Raw genomic sequence first — 23,208 nt, 5'->3', positions numbered from 1 at the left:
TTCCAACTTTATGTCACCTCTTTCTAATGATTTGATTTAATTTTTTTTACCTACAGAGCAATGCCACCCCCTCCATCTTCCTGCCTGTCCTTTCGATACAGTGTGTATCCTTGGACATTAAACTCCCAGCTATAGTCTTCTTTCAGCCATGATTCAGTGATGGCTACAACATCATGCCAGCCAATCTGTAACTGTGCTGCAAGTTCATCTACCTTATTCTGCATACTGCACGCATTCAAATATAGCATTAAGAAAGAGGATGTGCTGGAGCTTTTGGAAAGCATCGTTGGATAAGTCTCCGGGATTGGACGAGCTGAACCGCAGGCTACTGTGGGAGGCGAGGGAGGAGGTTGCTGAGCCTCTGGCAATGGTTTTTGCATTATCAATGGGAACAAGAGGTTCCAGAAGATTGAAGAGTTACAGATGTTGTTCCTTTATTCAACGAAGGGAGTAGAGATAGCTCAGGAAATTATACACCAGTGAGTCTTACTTCAGTGGTTGGTAAGTTGATGGAAAAGGTCCTGAGAGGCAGGACTTATGAATATTTTGAGAGGCATAATATGATTAGGAATAGTCAGCATGGCTTCGTCAAAGGCAGGTCATGATTTACGAGCCTGATTGAATTTTTTGAGATGTGACTAAATACATTGATGAAGGTAGACCAGTAGATGTAGTGTATATGGATTTCAGCAAGGCATTTGATAAGGTACCCTATGCAAGGCTTATTGAGAAAGTAAGGAGGCATAGGATGCAAGGGAACATTGCTTTGTGGATCCAGAACTGGCTTGCCCACAGAAGGCAAAGAGTGGTTGTAAATGGGTCATATTCTGCATGGAGGTTGGTGACCAGTGGTGTTCCTCAGGGATCTGTTCTGGGACCCCTTCTTTTCGTGATTTTTATAAATGACCTGGATGAGGAAGTGGAGGGGTGAGTTAGTAAATTTTCTGCTGACACAAAGGTTGGGGGTGTTGTGGATAGTGCAGAGGGCTGTCAAAGATTATAGCAGGACATCGATAGGATGCAAAACTGGGCTGAGAACTGGCAGATGGAGTTCAACCCAAATAAGTGTGAGGTGGTTCATTTTGGTAGGTCAAATATGATGGCAGAATATAGTATTAATAGTAACACTCTCGGCAGTGTGGAGGATCAGAGGGATCTTGGTGTCCAAATCCATAGGATGCTCAAAGCTGCTGCGCAGGTTGACTCTGTGGTTAAGAAGACATACGGAGCATTGGCCTTCATCAACCATGGAATTGAGTTTAAGAGCTGAGAGGTAATGTTTTATAGGACCCTGGTCAGACCCCACTTGGAGTACTGTGCTCAGTGGAGTACTGTGGAGTACTTCCTCAATACAGGAAGGATATGGAAACTATAGAAAGGGTGCAGAGGACATTTACAAGGATTTTGCCTGGATTGGGGAGCATGCCTTATGAGAATGGGTTGAGTGAGCTCGGCCTTTTCTCCTTGGAGCAGTGGAGGATGAGAGGTGGCCTGATAGAGGTGTACAAGATGGTGAGAGGCATTGATCATGTGGATAGTCAGAGGCTTTTTCCCAGGGCTGAAATGGCTAACATGAGAGGGCACATTTTTAAGGTGCTTGGAAGTAGGTACAGAGGAGATGTCAGGGGTAAGTTTTTTACTCAGAGAGTGGTGAATGCGTGGAATGGGCTGCCGGTGACGATGGTGGAGGCGGATACGATAGGGTCTTTTAAAAGTCTCATGGATAGGTATATGGAGCTTAGAAAAATAGAGGGCTATGGGTAACCTTGGGTAATTTCTAAGTAACGACATTTTCAGCACAGCTTTTTGGGCCGAAGGGCTGTATTGTACAGCCCTTAGAACATGTTTTCTATGTTCTTAGAAAACATAGAAGGGTTTTCTATGTTTCTATCTTTATCCTGTATTTACCCCTTTTCGACTTTGTCTGTGTTTTACATTGCAACTCATTCTGTTGACTGTAATTTTGCCATATCAACAGCCTCTGCTCACTACACATTGTCTCTGTTTGTAAACCAGTTACTTCATCTTCAGCAGTATTATCTGCCTTTCCCACGATACTTCTGGCATTGAAATATATGCAGCTCAGGACCCTAGTCACACCATGCTCAGCTTTTTGATTTCTAACTTTGTCTGAGTTAGGAATCAAAAGATTAGGAACCAATATCTGCCTCCAAAATCTCTCCACTAACTGTTCTGGCACTCTGGTTCCCATCCCCCTGTTATTTAGTTTAAAGCCCACCATGTAGCATTAACAAACATTCCTGCTAGGATATTAGTCCCCCTCCAGTTCAGGTGCAAACCGTCCCTTCTGTACTGATGCACCATCAATAACTCACGCTGAGATGTAGGAAGCGAGGTATCGGCTTTTATTGACTGGAAGAATGAACAACACTACATCCTGGGGAATGAGGCTGGGCAACAGGCCTCAGTCGCCTTTATACAGGGGTCTGTGGGAGGAGCCACAGGAGCAGTCAGCAGGGGTCTGTGGGAGGAGCCACAGGAGCAGTCCAGACAGGTATATGTAGTTCACCACATGTACACGTCCCATCTTCCCTGGAAGAGAGCCAAGTAATCCAAAAATTACTTGGCCACCCTCCTACACCAACTCCTTAGCCATGTATTACACTGTATAATCTTCCTAGTTCTGGCTTCACTGGCACATGGCACGGACAGCAATCTTGAGATCACAGCCCTGGAAGTCCTGCCTTTAACTTAGCACCTCACTCCCTGAACTCCCTATGCAGAACCTCATCACTCATCCTGTCCATGTCATCAGTACCTGTAGTGACCACAACTTCTGGTTGTTCACCCTCCCACTTAAGAATGTTGAGGACTCGACCCGAGGTATCCTGGATCCTGGCACCCAGGATCTGGAAATCTCATTCTCACCCACAGAGCTTCCTGTCCATTCCCCTAACTAACAAAGCCTCGATCACCACAGCATTCCACTTCTCACTTCCCCCCACTCCACTTCTTTTCTGAGTCCCAGATTTAGACTCCGTGCCAGAGACCCAACCACTGTGATTCTCCTCTGTTAGGTCATCCCCCCCACCAACAGTAACCAAAGTAATAGATCTATTGTTGAGGGGGATGGCCACAGGGGTACTCAGTCTATTGAGGAATATAGGGTAGCAAGAAAGGAGCTTAAGAAGGGGCTGAGAAGAGCAAGAAGGGGTCATGAGAAGGCCTTGGCGAGTAGGGTAAAGGAAAACCCCAAGGCATTCTTCAATTATGTGAAGAACAAAAGGATGACAGGAGTGAAGGTAGGACCGATTAGAGATAAAGGTGGGAAGATGTGGCTGGAGGCTGTGGAAATGAGCGAGGTCCTCAATGAATACTTCTCTTCGATATTCACCACTGAGAGGGAACTTGATGACGGTGAGGACAATGAGTGAGGTTGATGTTCTGGAGCACGTTGATATTAAGGGAGAGGAGGTGTTGGAGTTGTTAAAATACATTAGGACAGATAAGTCCCCGGGGCCTGATGGAATATTCCCCAGGCTGCTCCACAAGGCAAGGGAAGAGATTGCTGAAACTCTGGCTAGGATCTTTATGTCCTCATTGTCCATGGGAATGGTACCCGAGGATTGGAGGGAGGCAAATGTTGTCCCCTTGTTCAAAAAAGGTAGTAGGGATAGTCCAGGTAATTATAGACCAGTGAGCCTTACGTCCGTGGTCAGAAAGCTGTTGGAAAAGATTTTTAGAGGTAGAATCTATGAGCATTTAGAGAATCATGGTCTGATCAGGGACAGTCAGCATGGCTTTGTGAAGGGCAGATCGTGCCTAACAAGCCTGATAGAGTTCTTTAAGGAGGTGACCAGGCATATAGATGAGGGTAGTGCTGTGGATGTGATCTACATGGATTTTAGTAAGGCATTTGACAAGGTTCCACATGGTAGGCTTATTCAGAAAGTCAGAAGGCATGGGATCCAGGGAAGTTTGGCCAGGTGGATTCAGAATTGGCTTGCCTGCAGAAGGCAGAGGGTTGTGGTGGAGGGAGTACATTCAGATTGTAGGGTTGTGACTAGTGGTGTCCCAAAAGGATCTGTTCTGGGACCTCTACTTTTTGTGATTTTTATTATCGACCTGGATGTGGGGGTAGAAGGGTGGGTTGGCAAGTTTGCAGATGACACAAAGATTGGTGGAGTTGTAGATAGTGTAGAGAGTTGTCAAAGATTGCAGCGAGACATTGATAGGACGCAGAAGTGGGCTGAGAAGTGGCAGATGGAGTTCAACCAGGAGAAGTATGAGGGGATACACTTTGGAAGGACAAACTCCAAGGCAGAGTATAAAGTAAATGACAGGATACTTGGTAGTGTGGAAGAGCAGAGGGATCTGGGGGTACATGTCCACAGATCCCTGAAAGTTGCCTCACAGGTAGATAGGGTAGTTAAGAAAGCTTACATAATTCGAGGGATAGAGTTTAAGAGTCGCGATGTAATGATGCAGCTCTATAAAACTCTAGTTAGGCCACACTTGGAGTATTGTGTCCAGTTCTGGTTGCCTCACTATAGGAAGGATGTGGAAGCATTGGAAAGGGTACAGAGGAGATTTACCAGGATGCTGCCTGGATTAGAGAGTATGGATTATGATCAGAGATTAAGGGAGCTAGGGCTTTACTCTTCTGAGAGAAGGAGGATGAGAGGAGACATGATAGAGGTATACAAGGTATTAAGAGGAATAGACAGAGTGGACAGCCAGTGCCTCTTTCCCAGGGCACCACTGCTCAGTACAAGAGGACATGGCTTTAAGGTAAGGGGAAGAAAGTTCAAGGGGGATATTAGAGGAAGGTTTTTCACTCAGAGAGTGGTTGGTGCATGGAATGCACTGCCTGAGTCAGTGGTGGAGGCAGATACACTAGTGAAATTTAAGAGACTACTAGACAGGTATATGGAGGAATTTAAGGTGGGGGGTTATATGTGAGGCAGGGTTTGAGGGTCGGCACAACATTGTGGGCCAAAGGGCCTGTAATGTGCTGTACTATTCTATGTTCTAGCACTGCTGACTGTTAACCAGTTTCCTGTGCCCTGCGCCTTGGGTGTAAATCTCTCTCTATATGTCCTATCTATCAAATCCTCAGCCTCCTGAATGATCCAGTGTTCATCCGGTTCCAGCTCCAGCATGGATTTTTAGAAGCTGTAGCTGGATGCTCTTCTCGCGGTTGTAGTGGTCAGGAACACTGGAGGTCTCCCTGCCTTCCCACAAGAGGAGCATTCCACTGCCCTGCCTGGCATCTCTACTCTGCTAGCTGAGCAGATATAAGGAAGGGAAGAAAAAAAAAACTTGAGCATTTATTTTCTTTTGCTTTCTCTGACTGAAGCCTCACAATCACCAGTCTGTCTCTGTCACCTCAGACAATGGCCGTCCTATTTGTTCCTGCCTGCCTTCGATTAGTTCTTGCTAATCAATGCCAAACACTGAGTAGCCGCTGGCTAAAGCTCCCTTTTGCTGTAGTGACCTGCTGCTGCCTTCTGTACTCGAGCAGTGGACCTGACTGAACTGGCCTCCTCTTAAAACTTCTGATGTCTAGATTGGCCACAGGTCAAAGCTCTTTTTCACTGCAGCAACCATTGCTGCATTTTGTACTCAGGCTGAGGACAAGCTTGAAGTCCACTCCTCTCAAAATCAATTAGATTTATTATCACTGATATTCTAGGCTGTACCTAGTAGATAGGGCATGCATTACGGATATAGACAGTAAAGATGCATTCCCTTGTGATCTAAAAAGGAATTGGAGTATTGTGCAGACACAACGGTTTCCTGCACTGGTCCAGTGAAGAGCTTTAATAACTTAGTCTCTATAAAAGAGAGGTACCACCTAGTGGAGTGGAGTGGAGTGGAGAGAATAGGGGGCATGTCTACAGAACCAGTGTTCTGTTCTGAGTGCCAGATGTGAGATTTCCAGGAGACTTCAAACTTCCCTGATGGCCACTTCTGCACCAGGTGCACTGAGATGCAGCTCCTTAGAGACCGTGTTAGGGAACTAGAGCTGCAGCTCGATGACCATCGGCTTGTTAGGGAAACTGAAGCAGTAATAGACAGGAGCTACAGGAAGGTAGTCACCACAAGGCTATAGGAGACCGTTAAAATGGGTAACTGTCAGGAGAGGGAAGGGAGAACGTCAACTAGTGGAGAACACCCTGTGGCTACCCCCTGCGCCAAGTTCTCCATTTTGATTAATGTTGGGGGTGGGGGGGTGAGTACCTCTGCCACAACGCTCAGAAGGGAAGAGAACTGAAGAGGACAGCACCAGTAATAGGGGACTCTATAGGCAAATCTGTGACACTGAAAGAAAATACAGATGGTAGTTTGCCTCCCAGATGCCAGGGTCCAAGATGTTTCTGGACACATCCAAATATCCTGGAAAGGGAGGGTGAGAAGACATGGTGCATATTGGTATCAAGAACATGAGTAGAAAAAGGGAGGAGATCTTGAAAAAAGAATGCAGGTGGTGTGGCTCTGTTGGTAAAAGATGGACTTACATCTTGAGAAAAAGGTGACATAGGGTCAGAGAATATTAAATCTTTGTGGGTGGAGTTAAGAAACTGCAAGGGTGAAAAAAACAATATGGGAATCATATATAGGCCTCCAAATAGTAGCCAAGATGTGGGGTTGAGATTGCAATGGGAGCTGGACATAATTGTAATGGGATTCTTCAGTATGCAAGGGGATTGGGAAAATCAGGTTGGTGTCCCACAGAGGAAGAAGTTCTCAAATGGCAGGGGTAGGCAACCGTATCTGACAAAGGGAATTAAGGACTGCATAAAGGCCAAGAAAAGGATATATAAGGTAGCACAAGTGAGTGGGACCTTAATTCAGAATGATTGATTCGGAAACTTTTAAAATCAAACAAAAGGCAACTAAAACAGCTATAAGGGAAAAGATGAAATATGAGGAAAGTCTAATGACTAATATAAATCAGGATTTTTCCAGTTATATAAAGAGAAAAAGGGAGCAAAAGGACTTGATATTGGACTTCTGGTAAATGATGCTGGTGAGGTAGTATTGTGGGACACAGAAACGGCAATTGGACATAATGGGTGCTTTGCGTCTGTCTTCACTGCGGAAGACACTAGCAGTGTGCCAGAGGTGCGTGAGTATCAGAGATCAGGAATGAGCACCATTGCTATTACAAAGGAAAAAATGCTAGGCCAATTCAAAGGTCTTAAGGTGGGTAGGTCATTAGTACCACTGACTAATGGTGTTCTTCAGGGCTCAGTATTGGGGACTACTTCTTTTTACATTGTTTGTCAATGATTTGGATAATGGAATTGATGGCTTTGTGGCACAGTTTGCGTATGATACGAAGATAGGTGGAGGGATTGGTAGTGATGAGGAAGCAATGCGATTTCAGCAGGACTTAGACAAATTGGAAGAATGGACAAAAAAGTGGCAGATGGAATATAGTATTAGGAAATGTATGATAATGCATTTTGGTGAAAGGAACAATAGTGCGGACTATTATCTAAATGGGGAGAAGGTTCAGACATCTGAGCTGCACAGGGACTTAGGAGTTCTCATGCAAGACTCCCAGAAAGTTAATTTACAAGTTGAGTCTGTGGTAAATTTGGTCCAAATTTGAGGAAGGACATTCTTGCTATTGAGGGAGTGCAGCATAGGTTCACAAGGTTAATTCCAGGGATGGCAGGACTGTCATATGTTGAAAGATTGGAGTGAATAGGCTTGTATGCACTGGAATTTAGAAGGATGAGAGGGGATCTGATTGAAACATATAAGATTATTAAGGGATTGGACATGCTAGAGGCAGGAAACATGTTCCTGATGTTGGGGGAGTCCAGAACCAGAGGCCACAGTTTCAGAATAAGGGGTAGGCCATTTAGAACAGTTGAGGATAAACTTTTTCACCCAGAGAGTTGTGGATCTATGGAATGCTCTGCCTCAGAAGGCAGCGGAGGCCAATTCTCTGGATGCTTTCAATAAAGAGTTAGATAGAGCTCTTAAAGATAGCGGAGTCAAGGGATATGGGGAGGAGGCAGGAACGGGGTACTGATTGTGGATGATCAGCCATGATCACAGTGAATAGCGGTGCTGACTCAAAGGGCTGAATGGCCTACTCCTGCACCTATTGTCTATTCTCTATTGTAAAGAAAGCAAATGCAATGTTGGCATTTATTTCAAGAAGAATAGAATATAAAAGCAAGGTGTTAATACTGAGGCTTTATTAGACCCTAGTCAGGCCGCACTAGTCAGTTTTGGGTGCCATATCTCAGAAAGCATGTGATTTGCATTGGAGAGAGTCGAGAGGAGGTTCACGAGGATGATTCAGGGAATGAAGGGGTTAACATATGAGGACTGTTTGGCAGCTTTGGGCCTCTACTCACTGGAATTTAGAAGAATGTGTGGGGATCTCCGTGAAACCTAAATGGATGTCGAAAGGACTAGATAGGGTTGATGTGGAAAGGACGCTTCCTATAGAGGGAGTATCCAGAACAGGAGGGCACAGCATCAAAACTGAGGGGTGACCTATTAGAACAGAAGTAATGAGGGATTTTTTTTTGCCAGAGTAGTGAATCTGTGGAAAACTCTGTCACAGACTGCATTGGAGGCCAAGCCTATGGGTAAATTTAAGCCCAAAGTTGATTGTTTCCTGATCAGTCAGGGCATGAAATGATATGGCAAGAAGACAGGTGTATGGTGTTGAGTGGGATCCAGGATCAGCCATGATAAAATGGTGGAGCAAGCTCAATGAGCTGAATGGCCTAAATCTGCTCCTATGTCTTATGATCTTATCAGACAAAATAACATATGTTAGTTATTTGTTTAAATATTGATTCATCTATTTTCAGTTCACGCCACTGATTTGCCATTAACCACTGGTATGTAACATTAACTATTTATTGTTTTGCTAAGTTGTCCTTCATTATATGTCCTTCATCTTTCAAGGGTAGAGGGTTACAGAGGCATGCAAGAGGAGGATTGCCCAGGTGGATTGGAGGAGGATACTGGCGGGGATGACGGCACAGTAGAGATGGCTGAAGTGTCTGGCAATAGATCACAAGGCATAGCATAGATATGTTCCACAAAGGAAGAAGTTTTCAAATGACGGGGTGGGCAACCATGGCTGATAAGGGAATATAAGGACTGCATAAAAGCCAAGGAAAGGCTGTGTATAAGGTAGCAAAAGTGAGTGAGAAATTGGGAAGCTTTTAAAATCCAATAAAGGGCAACTGAAAAAGCTATAAGAAGGGAAAAGATGAAATATGAGGGCAAACAAGCCAATAATATAAAGCTGGATACTAGAAGTTTTTTTCACTTATCTAAAGAGTAAAAGGAAGGTGAGGGAATAATGAACTTAATAGGTACTTTGCATCAGTCTGCAATGTGGAAGATCACAGCAGTGTGCCAGAGGTCTGTGAGTGTCAGGGAGCAGGAGTGAGTGTCATTACTAAGGGAAAAGTGCTAAGCAAACTCAAAGGTCTTATTTTTAAGGATGAAGTTTTGGAGTACTTGGAGACTAATAAGAAAATAAGTCAAAGTTTGCATGGTTTCTGTAAAGAGAAATCTTTCCTGACAAATCTGTTAGAGTTCTTCGAGGAAGTAACAAGCAGGATGGACAAAGGAGAAATAGTAGATGTCATTTACTTGGATTTTCAGTAGATATTTGATAAGGTGCCACACATGAGGCAGCTTAGCAAGATAAAATCCTGTGGCGTTACAGGAAAGATACTGGCATGGATAGCAAAATGGTTGACAGGAAGGAGGCAGCATGTGGGAAAAAAGCAGACCTTTTCTGGTTGACTGCCAGTGACTAGTGATGTTCCTCAGGGGTCAATATTGGTATAGTTATTTTTCACATTGTTTGTCGATGATCTGGATAATGGAATTGACGGCTTTGTGGCAAGTTTGCGAATTATACGAGGATAGGTGGAGGGGTAGATAGTGCTGAAGAAGCAAGGTGACTGCAGTAGGACTTAGACAAATTGGAAGAATGAGCAAAAAGTGGCAGATAAAATACAGTATAAGGAAATGTATGATAATGCATTTTGGTAAAATAAACAATAGTGCAGATTATTATCTAAATTGGGAGAAGGTACAGACATCTGAGGTGCAGAGGGATTTGGGAGTTCTTGTGCAAGACTCCCAGAAGGTTAATTTACAGGTTGAGTCTGTGGCAAAGAAGGCAGATGCAATGTTGGCATTTATTTCAAGGGGAATAGAATATAAAAGCGAGGAGATAATGTTAAGCCTTTATAAGACTGTACTTGAACTATTGTCAAAAGTTTTGGGCCTCATATCTCAGGAAGGATGCGTTGTCATTGGAAGGAATCCAGAGGATGTCCACAAGGATAATTCAGGGAACGAAGGGTTTAATCTATAAGGATAGTTTGGCAGCTTTGGGTCTGCACTCACTGGAATTCAGAAGAATGTGGTTGGATCTCATTGAAACGTATCGAATGTTGAAAGGACCAGATAGGGTCGATGTGGAGAGGATGTTTCCTATGGTGGGGGTATCCAGAACTAGAGGGCACAGCATCAAAACTGAGGGGTGACCTATTAGACCAGACGTAAGGAAGAATTTGTTTAGCCAGAGAGTAGTGAATCTGTGGAAAACTCTGTCACAGACTGCATTGGAGGCCAAGCCTATGGGTAAATTTAAGCCCAAAGTTGATTGTTTCCTGATCAGTCAGGGCATGAAATGATATGGCAAGAAGACAGGTACGGGGTTGAGTGAGATCCGGGATCAGCCATGACGAAATGGTGGAGCAAGCTCAATGAGCTGAATGGCCTAAATCTGCTCCTATGTCTTATGATCTTATATGGCAGTCATATCAGATAAAATAACTTGATATGTTAGTTATTTGATTAAATATTGATTTATCTATTTTCAGTTGATGTCACTGAATCGCCAATAACCACTGGTATGTTACATTAACTACTTATTGTTTTGCTAAATTGTCCTTCATTATATGTCCTTCATCTTTCAGGAGTAGAGAATGATGGCAGTTCAGATTTATTAGTCTCCTCCTTGGAGACTCCAGGTGTATTAACTAACCTCTCTTAATGATCTTAAAGAACCTGGTTAGTTCCTTGTAATATTGATCTAGAAAACAATCTTAAATGCAATTTTCCACACTGCTTAGTTTTCCCAGGATTAATACATTACCTTTGTACACAATGTCCAATATCTTGATTATGCTCTGCTTATTGTCACAAGTGCATATTTTTCAAGGAATGCTGTGATGTTAACATTTTTGTCCTTTTATAAATTCAATTGTTATTTGCATGTAGTGTTCTGAGTTCAAAGCAATTACTTTAGCAATCCGAAAACATTATGTTTCTGAATCAGGCTTTCAAATATATTCAGTACAAACCCATGGATATCACAAACCCTGTCAATCAAATTGTACAAATGCTTTCCCACCTGTCTACGGCACTTCACTACATATGGCTTACAATTGAAATTTAAATGTAATATAACATTTAAAAGCATGAGAATTCATTTAAGAGTTTTCTGAAGCTTAACACAGTAGTTAACACTTGCAGATTTTTAGTTCTGATGATCCTATAAATAGATTATTTGCTTTTACAGAAGCACCCAGTTTTATACAAGATAAATTCAGTCTTACAATGGGTAAGTTTTTGAGACAAATTTTAAATTATCTTGCGCAATAAAATTATGATGTTATCCTCTCCCTCTCCCTCTCCCCTCCCAATACCACAACTCATGCTCCCTCCCTCTCTCCCTTCCCCTCTCCTTTCCCTTCCCCATCCCCTCCCTCACTGTTCCCCCTCTTCTTTCCCTCTCCCTTCTCCCCTCCCTTTACCCCTCTACCCACTTCTCTACTGCAACAGAAGACCATGAACATAAACTAGTTTGTCTACTTATTAAGTACAGGAGTAACTAATAAAGTGGCCACTGACTGTATCTCCTGGTTGAATTATACATGTATTTACATTTCTTTTGGATACGTGATTGGAGCGAATTCCTAATCTGACGTTTCATTTCCCCCATGATATCTATTCTGTGAAGTAACCTAATGTGAGTAGCCTTGTCAAAGGCTTTGAGAAATTATTGCTAGACAATATACACTGGATTTTTGCCATCCACCAACACTGGATATGCTAGTAAATGCTACTAACTGAAAACATAAAACATCAGGAATAAGAATGTTAAACCTTTTAAGAGCTTTATGTTTCAATGAGATTGCCTACTATTTTTCAAAACTTTTCAGTAAAGATCTACTTTGTTCAATCACCATCATAGGGAAAATGATCCTAAAAATCAAAATAGTGGTTCTTTGAAACATTTTCTCTTTCACAAATATATCCTTATTTAGTTAGGAAAATCAGACATGCAAACTATATTCCACATAACATCTTAACAGAGCTCTGCATAAATGAAGAAACTTGTCATTTAACTTCTGTTCAAATCCCTTTGCCATGAAGGCCAAAATAACATTTAACTTTCTAATTTCTTGATGAAAGAAATTGAAATTTTGATGAAATTGATGAAATTTTCAGTGATTGCTGTACAAGGGCCTCGGATCATAAATACCTTGCAATCTATCATCATTTCAGAAATACTTCTTTTTATTTTATTTCAAGTTAAGTAGATTTCAAGTTAAGTGTATTTAATATTTCAGTAATATCTGTGGAATATTGTAAATATATTATTTGATTAAGCATTCCTTGTTGTTTACATAATTCATTATGAGTTATATGCAGAAGTACATGAATGGCATATGTCATTATGCCTCTGGTTCATATGTGCACACCTTGCTAAAAAAAGCTAAGAACATACACAAGTTATCCTGGCTCCATGTTTTTCTTTCAATTTGTTATATGTTTTGGAGTTACAAAACATAAACAGTGGCAACAAGGAGGTTTTAAATGATTACCTACCTGTGTAGTAAGATGTTCGAGTTTTTAAAACGCGCAATGAGATATTCAGGTTAAAAAAGGCAGTAAACTGACAAATTCACAGGTTCATAAAGAGTGAGGATCAAGTGATAATAATTTTAAATAAAAAATAAAGCAGTAAAAGCTGGCTACGTCAGAAAGATAGGTGGTTTCAGTTGCACAAAATTTAATTGGGTAATGTATAGTGAGTGAATCTGAAGCAGATGAAATTGCCAATGAGAAATGAATGCCAGTTTTGCTGAGTGGAAAAACATACAGTTTGCTTAGAAGTTTAACTACTCCAACCACACCAACCAAAATGAGCTTTTGTGGCGACCCACTTCCCAGCACACTCGAACCGGCTCACAAAGTGGCACGCGCCGGCATTGAGGCCGGTCCCAAAAATGGCGCCAGGCCTTCTTCACCAGCAAGGGGAAAAGCCCGCGCGCGGGACGGGAATGTGAATATGCGCCCCCTACAGCATTCCCGCCTGGGGAGGGCGGGAACAGGAAGGCTTTAAAGCAAGGCCGCGAAGTTTGAAAAAATCTCTTTTGCAACTGCAACTCACCAACTGCATGTCGTTATTTCAGCGCTGTGTGTAGCACACCGCTACAATTGGCGACGATATTTGGGCCGAAGATGAACGACGCCGCATCTGTTCATGCAGCTTTGCTAAAACTGCCAAGCTTCTGGACGCTGCGACCTCACCTATGGTTCCAGCAAGCAGAAGCCCAATTCCACATTCAGCAGATAACCTCGGATTCCACACGTTACTACTACGTGGTGAGCTCCCTCGACCAGGAGACGGCCGCCCAGGTTGAGGAGTTCATACAGTCGCCCCCGGAGGACAGCAAATACACAGAATTCAAAGCCCTGCTCCTAAGGACTTTCAGACTCTCACGGCGCAAGCCAGCTGCCCGCTTACTGCACCTGGATGGTTTGGGAGACAGGCCGCCGTCGGCATTGATGAATGAGATGCTGTCCCTGGCTGGAGGACACAAGCCCTGCCTCATGTTCGAGCAGGCATTCCTGGAGCAGCTGCCCGAGGACATACGCCTGCTGCTGTCCGACGCGGATTTCAGCGACCCCCGGAAGGTGGCGGCCCGGGCGAACGTGCTGTGGAAAGCCAAGAAGGAGAGTGGGGTGTCCGTCGTACAGATCACCAGGCCACGCACCCACCAGCAAACCAGACCAGGCCCGGCAGCAGAGCCCGCTAACCCCAGAGGCAGGGGTGAGGAGACTAATGAACAATGGTGCTTCTACCACCAGTGGTGGGGCGCAGAAGCCTGTCGCTGTAGCCCGCCCTGCAAGTTCCCGGGAAACACCAGGGCCAGCCGCCACTGATGGCTATGGCGGCTGGCCATCGGGATAGCCTCCTGTATGTCTGGGACAAGCAGTCGGGCCGCCGCTTTTTGGTCGACACTGGAGAGGAGATCAGCGTCTTACCTCCAACGAGTTACGACACCTGCAACAGAGAACCGGGTCCCACCCTGAGGGCCGCGAACGGCAGCACAGTAAGGACCTACAGCACCCGTACGGTGCGGCTACAGTTCAGCTCCAGCCAGTTCACGTGGAACTTCACACTGGCCGCCATAGCCCAACCGCTCCTGGGGGCGGATTTTTTGCGGGCTCACATCCTACTGGTCGACCTGCCAAGGAAGAGACTGGTCCACGCCGAGACCTTTCAAACGTTCTCCCTGGGTGAAGCCCAGTTGCCGGCCCGACACCTAGACTCCATCACGCTGTCCGACAACGACTTCACCAGAGTCCTGGCGGATTTCCCATCGGTTCTGGCACCGCAGTTCACGGCAGCCATGCCCAGACACGGAGTACAGCACCACATCCCGACCCAAGGACCACCCCTCCACTCCCGTGCTCGAAGGCTTCCCCCGGACAAGCTCCGACTGGCGAAGGAGGAGTTCAAGAGGGTGGAGGAATTGGGGATCATACGGCAGTCCGACAGCCCATGGGCCTCCCCCCTGCACATGGTGCCCAAAGCAACAGGGGGCTGGAGACCATGTGGCGACTACCGCAGGCTGAATGAGGCTACAACACCGGACTGCTACCCTGTGCCACACATTCAGGACTTTGCAGCAAACCTGCACGGTGCAGGGATCTTCTCCAAGGTAGATCTGGTCCGGGGATACCATCAAATCCCGATGCATCCGGACAACGTCCCCAAAACAGCACTCATCACCCCTTTCGACCTTTTTGAGTTCCTCCGCATGCCGTTTGGCCTAAAGAATGCCGCACAGACATTCCAGTGGTTAATGGACGCGGTGGGACGTGACCTGGACTTCGCTTTCATCTATTTGGATGACATCCTCATAGCCAGCAGTAGTCGTCAGGAGTATCTGTCCCACCTCCATCAACTCTACACCCGAATGAGTGAATACGGCCTAACAATCAACCCGGCCAAATGCCAGTTCGGGCTCAACACCACCGACTTCCTGGGCCACAGGATTACTAAAGACGGGGCAACCCCTCTGCCCGCCAAGGTAGACGCAGTCCACCACTTCCCCCGACCCAACACAATCAAAGGCCTGCAGGAATTCATGGGTATGGTAAATTTCTACCACTGCTTCCTCCCCTCAGCAGCCCAAATCATGCTGTTCGCCCTGATGTCAGGTAAGGGCAAGGTCATTACCTGGGACGAGGAGTCCGCAGCCGCTTTTGTTAAAACCAAAGAAGCCTTGGCAAACTAGGCTAGTTGGATGCTAGTGCACCCCAGAATGGACGTCCCTACCATCCGCACAGTGGATGCATCTAACACGGCAGTCGGTGGAGTGCTGGAACAACTCATTGAGGGTCGCTGGCAACCCCTGGCATTCTTCAGCAAACACCTACGACCACCCGAGCTCAAATACAGTGCTTTCGACCGGGAACTGTTGGCACTATACCTGGCAATCCGGCATTTCAGGTACTTCTTAGAAGGTAGGCCCTTCACCGCGTTCACAGGCCACAATCCGCTTACCTTTGCGTTCACGAAAGCGTCCGATCCCTGGTCATCCCACCAGCAACGACATCTGTCCTACATCTCCGAATACACGACGGATGTCCGGCATGTCTCAGGAAAGGACAATGTCGTGGCGGACGCCCTCTCCCGCCCTAACATCCAAGCCCTGTCCCAGGGGGTAAACTGAAGCGCTGGCGGAGGCGCAGCAGGCAGACGAGGAGATCCCTAGTTATAGAACTGCAGTCTCCAGTTTGCAGCTCCAGGATCTCCCCGTAGGCCCAGGTGAGAGGACCCTAGCCTGTGATGTAACCACTGGCCAACCCCACCCCATCATCCCGGCAGCCTGGCGGCGTCGCGTTTTCAACTCCATTCACAACTTAGTGCACCCCTCCATCAGGACAACCGTCCAGATGGTAGCCAACAGGTTCATTTGGCACTGACTCTGCAAGCAGGTCAGTGAATGGGCCAAAACGTGCATGCACTGCCAAACTGCCAAGGTGCAGTGGCACACCAAAGCTCTGTTGCAGCAGTTTCACCCCACCCGCCGGCGTTTTGACCACATTCATGTGGATATCGTGGGCCCCCTGCCAGTGTCGCGCGGAGTGCGGCACCTCCTGACTATCGTAGACCAGTTCACAAGGTGGCCAGAGGCAGTCCCGCTCACTGACACCACCTCCGAATCCTGCGCCCGGGCACTGATTGCAACCTGGGTATCTCGCTTTGGTGTACCGGCCCACATTACCTCGGACAGTTCACCTCCAGCCTGTGGTCAGCTATGGCCTGCCTTTTGGGGACACAGCTGCACCACACAACTGCCTACCACCCACAGTTGAACGGACTGGTGAAGCGATTCCACCGTCACCTGAAGTCGGCTCTCATGGCCCACCTCAAAGGGCCTAACTAGGTGGACGAGCTTCTCTGGGTCCTGCTCAGAATCCGCAGAGGATCTGTACACTTCGTCGGCCGAGTTGGTGTATGGCGCACCCCTGGTCGTCCCGGGGAGTTCATACCAGCCCCAAGGGGGCAAGAGGAAGAACCCGCAGCAGTCCTGGACAGACTACGTGAGAGGCTCGGTAACCTGGCCCCCATACCCACTTCACAGCATGGGCAGAACCCGACCTGCGTACCCAAAGACCTGCAGAACTGTAAGTTTGTTTTTGTATGATGGGGCGGACACTGAACACCGCTACAGCGGCCCTACGAGGGGCTGTTTACGGTGATCAGAAACAATGGGTCCACATTCGTGCTGGACATTGGGGGGAGAGAGGAGGTTTTCACGGTGGACCGAATCAAACCAGCCCATGTGGACTGGCGCAGCCGGTCGAGATTCAGGCCCCATGGCGCAGAGGCAGACCTCCCAAACAGAGTCCGACCCAGACTGAAGACACTGGGGGGTGTATTGCTGAATCTGGGGGGGGGGGGGGGGATTATGTGGTGACCTACTTCCCAGCGCACTCGAACCGGCTCACAAAGTGGCACGCGCCGGCATTGAGGCTGGTCCCCAAAAGGGCGACTGGCGTTCTTCGCCAGCAAGGGGAAAAGCCCGCGCGCGGGTCGGGACTATGAATATGCGCCCCCTACAGCATTCCCGCCTGGGGAGGGTGGGAACAGGAAGGCTTTAAAGCAAGGCCGCAAAGTTTGAAAAAGTCTCTTTTGCAACTGCAACTCACCGACTGCATGTCGTTATTTCAGCGCTGTGTGTAGCACACCGCTACAATTTGCTGATATTGTAAAAGTAATGCAGGAACATTTAGAACCAAAACCAATGTTGATTGCCAAATGCTTTAGGTTTCATAAATAGAATCAAAAGGAGGTCCATTTCATCGTACATGGCTGAATTGAGCAGATTGTCTGAGCATTGTCAGTTCAATGATGAACTTAATAATGCACTGAGGGATAGTTTAGGGTGCAATCCTACATGAAAGCATTTAAAAATGGCTCCTAACAGAAGCTCAACTTACATTTAAAAGAGCAGTTGAAATTGCTGTATCAATGGAAACAGCAGAGACACAATTGAGTGGCAGTCAGTAAAGAAAGCAAGCATGAACAAAATTGCAACATCTAAACAGAAACCTGTATGGCCAATCAAATCATGTTACTGTTGAAATAGAGGCTCACATACACCAGACCAATGCATGTTTAAAGGCAAAACATGCAGAAAATACAACAAAGTAGCCGATGATACTAAGGTAGGAGGTGTTGTGGATAATGAGGTGGGTTTTCAAAGCTTGCAGGGAGATTTATGCCGGTTAGAAGAATGGGCTGAACGTTGGCAGATGGAGATTAATGCTGAGAAGTGTGAGGTTCTACATTTTGGCAGGAATAATCCAAATAGAACATACAGGGTAAATGGTAGGGCATTGAGGAATGCAGTGGAACAGAGAGATCTAGGAATAACAGTGCATAGTTCCCTGAAGGTGGAGTCTCATGTAGACAGGGTGGTGAAGAAGGCTTTTGGAATGCTGGCCTTTATAAATCAGAGCATTGAGTACAGAAGTTGGGATGTAATGTTAAAATTGTACAAGGCATTGGTAAGGCCAAATTTGGAATATTGTGTACAGTTCTGGTCACCGAATTATAGGAAAGATATCAATAAATTAGAGAGAGTGCAGAGACGATTTACTAGGATGTTACCTGGGTTTCAGCACTTAAGTTACAGAGAAAGGTTGAACAAGTTAGGTCTCTATTCATTGGAGCATAGAAGGTTGAGGGGGGATTTGATCGAGGTATTTAAAATGTTGAGAGGGATAGATAGAGTTGACGTGAATAGGCTGTTTCCATTGAGAGTAGGGGAGATTCAAACGAGAGGACATGATTTGAGAGTTAGGGGGCAAAAGTTTAAGGGATACACGAGGGGGTATTTCTTTACTCAGAGAGTGATAGCTATGTGGAATGAGCTTCCTGTAGAAATAGTAGAGGCCAGTTCAGTTGTGTCATTTAAGGTAAAATTGGATAGGTATATGGACAGGAAAGGATTGGAGGGCTATGGGCTGAGTGCGGGTAGGTGGGACTAGGTGAGATTAAGAGTTCGGCATGGACTAGGAGGGCCGGAATGGCCTGTTTCCGTGCTGTGATTGTTATATGATATGATTATAGGATGCATACAAAGAGCATGTCAGGCAGATAAAAATAAATGGACTGCACAGGGAAGAGAAAAAGATAAAAAGTCAAGTTGCAATGTCAAAAAGATCACTAATCTGCATGCTGTTGATGAAAAAATTGATAATTTTGAGAGTAACACAGGACTGCATAGCCTTGAGATGTGCAATGTGAAAATTAACAATAAATAGGCAATTTGGCTTGCAGCGGAAGTGAATGGCAAATCATCTAAAATGGGATTGTACAGTGACTCAGCTGCTTCAGTCATTCCACAAAATTACTTTGAATGGCATGTCAAAGATATTGAACTGAAGACTGCAGATATCCAACTGAGAACTTGAAATAGAGAAAACATAACTCCTGTGGGAATGACATTCATAACAGTGAACTACAATCACCAATAAACAAAGGAATTAAATGGTTATCACATAAGGACCATTCGGAATTTAGAAGAATGAAGGGGGTCTTATGGAAACCTACTGAATGTTGAAAGGCCTAGACAGAGTGTATATGGAGAGGACACTTCCTATAGTGGGGGAGTCTAGGACAAGAGGGCACAATAGTGGGGCATTCATTTAGAATTTAGATGATGAGGAATCTCTTTAGCCAGAGGGTGGTGAATCTGTGGAATTCATTGCCACAGGAGGCTGTGGAAGCCCGGTCATTGGATATATTTAAGGCAGAGATTGATAGGTTCTTGATAAGTCAGGGTGTGAGCATGTACTGCATATGTTAATCAAAATGGCTTCTTTGTTTGTTAAAAGTAAAACTGCTTCTTTGTTATGTTAACTGGTGAGAGAGTGTTGTCTTGCAGAGCATTCTCGAAGCTTCTCACAGTCTGTTTAGGTTTAGAATTGCTGATAACGGGGATTGTATTCATTTGTTAACCAATGGGGTTGGATGTCATTTGTTTTCTTGTGGGCCGGGCGCTGGGATTTTGCAGTCTTTTTTGGAGAGTCGGGAAGAAGACGCCGAAGAAGGTGGACGCGTGCTGCACTGCTCGGTTGATCACTTTGGGTGGTCCCAGGTGCGAGGTTGTGGAGGTCGGAGGAGGGCGAAGAGGGGTCGAATGGTTTGATGGTTGAGCTCCAACAATGTGCACTAAATTGACGGAACTCTGATAAGTTTGGCGCTTTTTTCTTTATTTTCTTTTCCTTCATATATACTGTATTGTTAGTAATCACTTAGTTCTAGTAAAATCCTTAAAGTATATTCCATAACTGTATCTGGTGTGAGCTTGATATTGTGCATGCGAGGCTGCATTAACTTGTTTTCCACAGCATCTGCGTATACGGGAGGAGGGGTTGGCGAGTGGCTGGAATTTTTCCCCTAGACATATACCAGCCTGTCGCGTAAGCGTTACAAGAGGTTACAGGGAGAAGCCAGGAGAATAGGGTTGAGAGGATAATGGATCAGCCCTGATCAAATGGCAGAGCAGACTTAGTGGACCAAATGGCCTATTTCTGCTCCTATGTCTTGTGGTCTTATGGTCTAATCACATTGGGCCTGTCTGTGATAAAAGAAAAACAGGAGGACAGCACTGTGGGGTTGTGCTTGGTTAAAACAACTACACCTTGATTGGAGATCCACCCACCATTTGCATGCCACATCCCCTGCAATAGAGTCAACTGAAAGCAAATTCAGAAAAATGTTGGGTGATGCCACAGTAGTGTTCAAGGATGGCACTGGAAAACACAAACTTATAAGGGTAAAATAGTGTTAAATGATAATGCCATTCCCAAGTTTTACAAAGCCCATCCAGTTCCTTATACCATTCATGATAAAGTAGCCAGTGAGCTAGATTGCATGGAGGATGAAGGGATTCTTTCCAAGTCTGAGTGGAGCCCATGGCCAACACCAGTGGTCCTAGTAGCCAAGCAGAATAGGTCTGTCAGGATCTCCAGAGATTTTAAGGTCATCATCAACCCAGTAATGAAAATAAATTATTTTAAGGTAAACTGAAAATGAGTCTGCCCTGGATTGAGGATATCTTTGCAAAATCCTTTCCAGAGGGAAACATTTCAGCAAAATGAATGTTGCTGAGGCCTACCTACAGATGGAGATGGAAGAAGAGTCCAAAGTGTTTCTCAATATAAACACTTACAAGGGGCTTTATCCCTACAATAGGCTTATTTTTGGGTAGTATCTGCACCTGCACTCTGGCAGAAGGCAATGGACCAGGTGCTGCAAGGCTGCCCAGGCACTCAGTGTTACCTGGATGACATCATTGTTACTGGTGAGGATGACTAGGAACATCTTCAAAATCTCAAGACAGTGTTAAAAAGATTATAAAATCGTGGGTTCAGAGCATGACACAACAAGTCTGAATTCTTTAAACCATGCATCACCTACTGTGGTAACACCATTGATGCACAAGATTTACCCAAGTGTGCTGAGAAAATTCAAGTAGTGTTGGATGCCCCAAGGCCAAAGGAGATGTCATAGTTGAGTTTTTTTTAAGACCTGTTAAGTACTATAACAGGTTTCTGCCAAACCTGGCTGCCGAGCTCTACCCCTTGAACTCATTACTACAGACCTGGGAGAAATGGCAAAGGACAAAGCAGTGTGAGGTGGCTTTCCAAAAGATGGAGGAAATGGTGATGTCAGACACTGTACTCACACGTTATGATCCACACTGTCCAGTGAAGCCTGACTGTGATGCCTCACCTTATGGTATATATAGGTGCAGTTATGAGTGATGGAAGTGAATGCCCTATGGACTTTGCACCATGTTCCCTTGCCCGTTGCAGAGAAAAATTATGCATAAATTGACAGAAAAGCCTTGAGGCAGGTTTGGGATGTAAAATAATTCAACAAGAACTTAAATGGGAGTGAGTTTACCCTCGTTATTGATCATCAACCACTAGTGTCTATCTTCAATCCACAGAAGGGTGCTCCACTAACAGCAGCAGCACAAATGCAGAGAGGGGCTCTCCTTCTCGGTGGACACAATTACAAGATCAAATTCAAGAGAGTGACTAATCATGGAAATGCTTATGGGTGGCCAGTTTAGCCTTGGAAAAGGAAATACCAGAAACATTTAGAAAAATTTACAAAATATGACACTCTTCTTGGCATATTCTCCCTAATGCAAATCAAAAATCTCCCTATTATGGCAGAGGTTATCCAAAGATCCCACACTGTCTCATGTCTACATGGCAAGCTAAAATGGATGGAATGTGCAGCAGAAATCCCAATTCCACCACTTTACCAGCGCTGGTTGAACATGGCCACCTTTGACAGGTATTGCTTTATGTGGGGAATGAGAGTTTTTGTACAATCCAAACTGACAGCTGAAGTGTAGGAGGGGCTACATGCCAGTTAAAATGAAAGCATTGGCTCAAAGTTTTGTCTGGTGGCCTGGAATAGATCTACAGCCTGCCATGGTCTGTTCAGGGTGCCAACACATCCAGAAGATGCCAAGAGCGGCACCTCTTCATCCCTGGAAGTGGCCTGCCTTGCCCTGTCTGAGGACTCATGTCGGTTTTGCCTGATCATTCATGAGTATGAATTTCTTGGTAGTTGTGGGTGCAGCTACAAGTGGCCAGACATCTTCCTAATATCTTCCACTACATCCTTGCACATTGTTGATGTGTTGAAAAGCCTCTTCTCAAGAACTGGTGTTCCAGAGCACTTAGTCAGTGACAATGGACCACAGTTTGTTACAAATGTTTCAGTAATTCCTGAACATGAATGGAATAAGGCATATTACATGTGCACCATAACACCTAGCTACAAATGGCTAGATGGAAGGGTTTTTCCAGAGTTTAAAGAAAGCACTGTGAGCACAGTCAGCAGAAACACTACACTGACATTGAACCAGAAACTCACCAATTTCCTCATAGCCTATCGCAATGCAGCACACTCCACAACCAACAACTCACCAGCTCTGCTATTCCTGGATTGTCCTCTGCACTCATGCTTGGATCTCCTCAAACCCAATCTCAGAAGGAGTATGCAGGACAAACAGCTGAGACAAATTGAGGAGGTTTGATGTTTCACTCCTGGCCAAGGGCTACAGAGATGATCAGAAGTGGTGACTCGGAAAGATGAAGGACAGAAATGGACCACTCTCCTACAGAGTGAAGATTGCATCTGATGTCATCTGCAGACAATCCATTGATCAGTTGAGGAGAGGAGAGTCAATTGTTAGAGAAGCACACACAAAATGCTGGAAGAACTCAGCAGGTCAGGCAGTATCTATGGAAAAAAGTACAGCCGAGACATCAACTGTACTTTTTTCCATAGATGCTGCCTGGCCTGCTGAGTTCCTCCAGCATTTTGTGTCTGTT

The 23,208-nt window shown here is 45.3% G+C and overlaps 1 protein-coding gene across 5 annotated transcripts in view; it reads left to right on the top strand.

Moving 5' to 3' along the window:
* The window catches only part of LOC140742031 (inter-alpha-trypsin inhibitor heavy chain H3-like), a 148,168-nt gene that overhangs the window by 106,741 nt on the left and 18,219 nt on the right, over positions 1 to 23,208 (top strand). For 3 of the 5 annotated variants that reach the window (XM_073072724.1, XM_073072723.1, XM_073072727.1), the window contains exons 20-22: positions 8,808 to 8,837; positions 10,851 to 10,880; positions 11,552 to 11,593. In XM_073072724.1, coding sequence (XP_072928825.1) covers positions 8,808 to 8,837; positions 10,851 to 10,880; positions 11,552 to 11,593 — 102 coding nt within the window. The remainder of the gene's footprint in view (positions 1 to 8,807; positions 8,838 to 10,850; positions 10,881 to 11,551; positions 11,594 to 23,208) is intronic. The other 2 variants (XM_073072726.1, XM_073072725.1) reach the window with 1 other exon arrangement.

The sequence above is a fragment of the Hemitrygon akajei genome, chromosome 19 (assembly GCF_048418815.1).
Source record: "Hemitrygon akajei chromosome 19, sHemAka1.3, whole genome shotgun sequence".
Classification (NCBI taxonomy): Eukaryota; Metazoa; Chordata; class Chondrichthyes; order Myliobatiformes; family Dasyatidae; genus Hemitrygon; species Hemitrygon akajei.
This window is presented reverse-complemented; position numbering and strand designations above follow the sequence as displayed.